Source organism: Arachis stenosperma, chromosome 2 (genome assembly GCF_014773155.1).
Source record: "Arachis stenosperma cultivar V10309 chromosome 2, arast.V10309.gnm1.PFL2, whole genome shotgun sequence".
Taxonomy (NCBI): domain Eukaryota; kingdom Viridiplantae; phylum Streptophyta; class Magnoliopsida; order Fabales; family Fabaceae; genus Arachis; species Arachis stenosperma.
In genome coordinates, this window is record NC_080378.1 from 114,161,413 (window position 1) to 114,166,042 (window position 4,630).

The following is a 4,630-nucleotide window of genomic DNA, read 5'->3' on the forward strand; positions in this document are numbered from 1 at the left end:
TTAAGTCTGTTGTAGTTAGTTATGAGTTAGTGAATTAGTTAGTCTCACTCTCTTCTATAAAAAGAATGAGACTAATGAAAAGAGAACACATTTCAATACAATTCATTCATATCACATTGCTCCTTCATCATTTCTCTCAATTCTGGTTTTCTTGCTTCCTAAGTTACTGCAAAACTCTGCTGCATTCTTGTCAGAAACTTGAAATCTCAACACTTTGAGATACAGTTTATTATTACGAAAATCAATTAAGTTTTGTGAAGGATACATCATCATCATATATTATAAATATTAATACATATATAATATATATTATGCATGGATTGGTATAACTTGAAGAGGTTGAGCCTTATGTAGAGTAATCCCATATGTCTCAGTCATGTCAATGTCTTCTTTATTTTTTCCATTAGCAAGCTTCCAATCATAGTTATATAGAAGAGAGGCTAAAACAATGTGGATGGTTCTAGAAGCCAATGGTAATCCTGGACAAATTCTTCTTCCAGCACCAAATGGAATTAACTCAAAATCTTGGCCCTTAAAATCAACATCATTTTCCAAGAATCTTTCAGGTGAAAATTCATTTGGGTTTCTCCAAATACTTGAATCTCTACCCATAGCCCAAACATTAACAAGAATTTGTGCATCTTTAGGAACCATGAAACCACATATTTCAACACTGTCTTCTGATTTATGTGGCACCAAAAGTGGGATTGGTGGGTGCAACCTAAAAGTTTCCTTCACCACTGCTCTTAGGTATGGAAGTTTTGTGATATGTGATTCTTCAAATTGTTGTTGTTCATCTTTGCCAATCACTTGTTGAAGCTCTTTTCTAACTTTTTCTAGTTTTTCTGGGTTGCATAACAATTCTGACATTGCCCATTCTATTGTGCTTGATGTTGTGTCTGTTCCAGCCACAAATAAATCCTAATATATAATACCAATGAATAAAATTAATAGATAAAAATTTCTACTAATTAAGTTTTAACACACATTAAGAAATTTATGTGAATTTAAAGGCTAGATTACAATGTTATTGGTCCTTGCATTGTTTTGTTGTTTACTTCTTTTTTTTTCCCTTGACTAAACTATGCATGTTTCATTGTTTTTACATGGTCCATGCACGATCCTTGCTTAGATATTTAATTATATAAAATCTTTCTAAAAGTAAAAAAACAGAGAGGAATATCTAGGTTAGTTAAAACTTTTCAATCGCTAAAACAGAGGAATAACTTTTCTATAAAAAAATAATCTTATTAATAAAAAAATCCAACAAGAGTGACAATGCTATCTATATAAAGTCAGATTTTCGTACTACACAATTTGTTCTGTCCAATTTAATTATATATAGATCCTGCTCTGTTATTATCTGTGAGCAGTAAAATTTTGCACTTTAATTCGCTCTATTTTTTTTATAGAATAATGTTGGGAAACTAACTTTTTATAATTTAATGTCAAATAATTTTTTAAAATTAAATTTTTAATTATAAATCTAAACCTTAAAATTAGCTAAGTTTGGTTTTGTATGTTTTTTTCCTCTCTTCTAAGGCTATAATTTTTTTTTTGAGTAAATTATATTTTTTTATCTGAAGTTTGACAAAAATTTTAAAAATATTTTTAAATTTTATTTTGTTTTAATTTTATCTTAAAAATTTTTGATTTGCATCAAATATATCTCTAACGGCTAATTTTTCAAAAATTTAAGACCGATTCAACAACAATTTCTTAATAACTCTTCAATACAAGCAAATCAAACATAATTTTTTGCATTATTGTTAGATTGGTCTTAAATTTTTTGAAAATTTAGCCGTCGAAGTATATTTGATGCAAATCAAAAAATTTAAAGATACAATTGAAACAAAATAAAATTTAGCGATATTTTTAAAATTTTTATCAGATTTCAAGAACAAAAATATAATTTACTTTTCTTTTTTTTATGATAATAACTCTCACTAACTCACAAACCAGGAAACGTGAGGCAGGACTAAAAAAAAAAGAAAGTAAAAGACACAAAAATTAAACAGTAACACATGTAACATCAAACTAAATTAGCACTGAACCAAACAGAACAAACACCCAGATCCTGACCTCACCCCCTATCCTGAACAAAACCTGCCCCACTTGCAAACACGAGTTAATGAGTTATACTGTTATCCCATCAACAATCATCCAACATAAATTGTATATATATGAATTATTGACTATTTTTTATTATTTTTCTACTCTTACCAACAAAAGAAAAGGAGATTAAGATTTAAGATACTTACCAAAAATAAATGCAATAAATGAGGGCGGGTAACTTGTGAGTTGTCTTCCATCATGACTTCCAACAAAGAATCTAACACATCATTAGATAATTTCCTTTCCCTTCTTAACCTTTCTTCAACAAGACCATCAAAAAAATCAATCAACTTTCCAAAATATTTGTTCATCCTTGCACGTGCACCTTGTGGATCAAGCTTGCGAAGCATTGGAAAAAAATCCACAACATTAGGCCTTCCAGCTTCTTTCATAATACCAAAAAATATGTCCTTGAACTCTTGTGGCTTATTAGAACTATTGTAATAACCCAAATCCATAGAAAAAAAAGTGTTTGATATAGAATTAAGCACCGTTATAAAAGTAGCTTCACCGATATCTAAAGCTTCGCCTTTTTCACTTTTTTCCCTCACAAAATCCAACAATTCTTGCACCTTCTTTTGACGAAGAACTTGTGTAGAATCAAGAAGTTGGGGTGAGAACACTTTGTTAGCAGAAGCTCTCCTAAGAATCCTCCATTGATTTGTAGGTGGCATCCACACCATTGAAAATATGTGATGATCAAGTGCTCTAATAGTATCTGGGATTGTTCTATTAGAGAGGATTAGGTCATGTTTATGGAGAATTTCTTTAGCTAATTTTGGTGAGGATATAACAATAGTTTTTATGCTACCAAGATTTAGGCTCATTATGGGTCCATAATTTTGAGAAAGCTTAGCAAGTGATTGGTGAGGTTGGTTACCAAGTTCTAAGATGTTTCCTATGATTGGAAAAGGGTTAGGCCCTGGTGGATCCTTAGAGGATTTGGATTTTTTGGTGCCTAAGATGAAGATTATTAGAACATGAATGCTTGCACAAGCTAAGAAAGCAAGTAGAAGAAGTAGTAGGTAGTTCATGGTGGTTTGGGTATATGGTTATTGGCTTCAATAATAATATAATTTCCCTACCCTGTATTATACATGTATATATGTAGTAGAAACAAAACATAATTTGGGTCATCAGATCCAATTGATAAGTTCTGTAGTTGTGTCTGACTTTTCTTAATTTTGCTTTTAAATATAGTGTAGGGGTGCACATTTGTCAGGTGAAGCTGGGTTTGATGGACCTAAATTCGACCCGAAATATATACTGGGTCTATTTATTAGACCCGAACTCGACCCTAAACTCGATGAAACCAATATATTTTTGGGCCACAATTATACCGGGTAAAAACCGGGTGAAAACCGGGCCGTTAACATTACATTCCGTTGATACCTTCTTGTAAGCTAGCATGTAAAAATATCTAAATTTCCAAGACTCCAACCATTATTTAACATAGTAAAATTTACTTAGAAAAATATAATAAGAACCAACCCTTCTTTAAAATTAAAGCATAACCACAATCAATACTAAAGCAAAACTACAATCAATACTAATATTGTCTAATAATACCAAATATTTAAATCAATACAAATAACACAATATTATGCATTAGTCTAAAGTCTTATGCATTTTAAACATAAAACATTAACTTATAGTCTTATAATGACTAATAACACAAAATATTAAGATTTACAATACTTAAATTCCACATAAGAATAGTCATGATCCATCACTAATAACACAAAATATTAATTCTGTATGATGACCGGGCCACCGGACCGACTTCGGGTGACCCGAGCTATGGCCCAGACCCGACCCGAAATAATGACTAGGTCTATTTTTGAGACCCTTACCCAATTCTAAACCCAATGAAACCACACCAAATTAGCCCCTAAAGTATTTAGAATTGGGCCGGATCTTCGGGCCAGACCGGATCTGTGCACCCCTCATATAGTGCTTCTTGTAATTATTGAGTTAGATAGATTCATTAAACAGAAACTTTTTAAAAGTCAATTTAAATTTAGTTGAAATTTTAATTAAGTAGTTATAATTTTTCGGTTAATGAAGGTGCTTTGCATTTAGTCTATACCTCACAAAGCGGAGGTTCATGTCAAAGTGTTTCGAGCGATGATGGTGCAAGATAAGATTGACGGCAAGTAAGGCGGCTACCCTAATTTCATTTTTTCTAAACTAAACGTACATATATAAAATATAAATTATTATATATTTATATATAAATATATATTATTTAATTTATTTTTAATATATATTTTATATTTTAATATATATTATATATAAATAATTGATTTAATAGTGTATATTTAGTATATGATATTTTTTAAAAAATAGTTTAAGTTTAAGTATAAGAAAAAAAATTAATTAACACAACATATTTATAAAAAATTAAAATTAAAATCACCTCCATTTGGGGGAAAAAAAGTCAACTATGGGGTTATAGAGTTTGTTGACTTTATCTTTCGCATTGTTATCTTGTATTTTAGCAAGAAACAAATGA

At 30.2% G+C, this 4,630-nt stretch overlaps 1 protein-coding gene across 1 annotated transcript; it reads right to left on the reverse strand.

Annotated features, from left to right (window-relative positions):
* On the reverse strand, positions 1–3,203 carry LOC130961372 (geraniol 8-hydroxylase-like). The gene is made up of 2 exons (XM_057887219.1): positions 2,262–3,203; positions 1–921 (listed from the first exon to the last, which is right to left on the reverse strand). Exons 1-2 carry the CDS (start codon positions 3,147–3,149, stop codon positions 310–312), a joined length of 1,500 nt encoding a protein of 499 aa, XP_057743202.1. The 5' UTR covers positions 3,150–3,203; the 3' UTR covers positions 1–309.
* Positions 3,204–4,630: the final 1,427 nt, after the last annotated feature.

What these genes read in the sequence shown, in the direction of transcription:
- LOC130961372 (XM_057887219.1), bottom strand. Translation starts at nt 3,149, where the DNA reads ATGAACTACCTACTACTTCTTCTACTTGCTTTCTTAGCTTGTGCAAGC. An exon ending in ATTTATTGCATTTATTTTTG is followed by an intron (nt 922 to 2,261) that starts GTAAGTATCTTA and finishes ATTATATATTAG; the next exon opens with GATTTATTTGTGGCTGGAAC.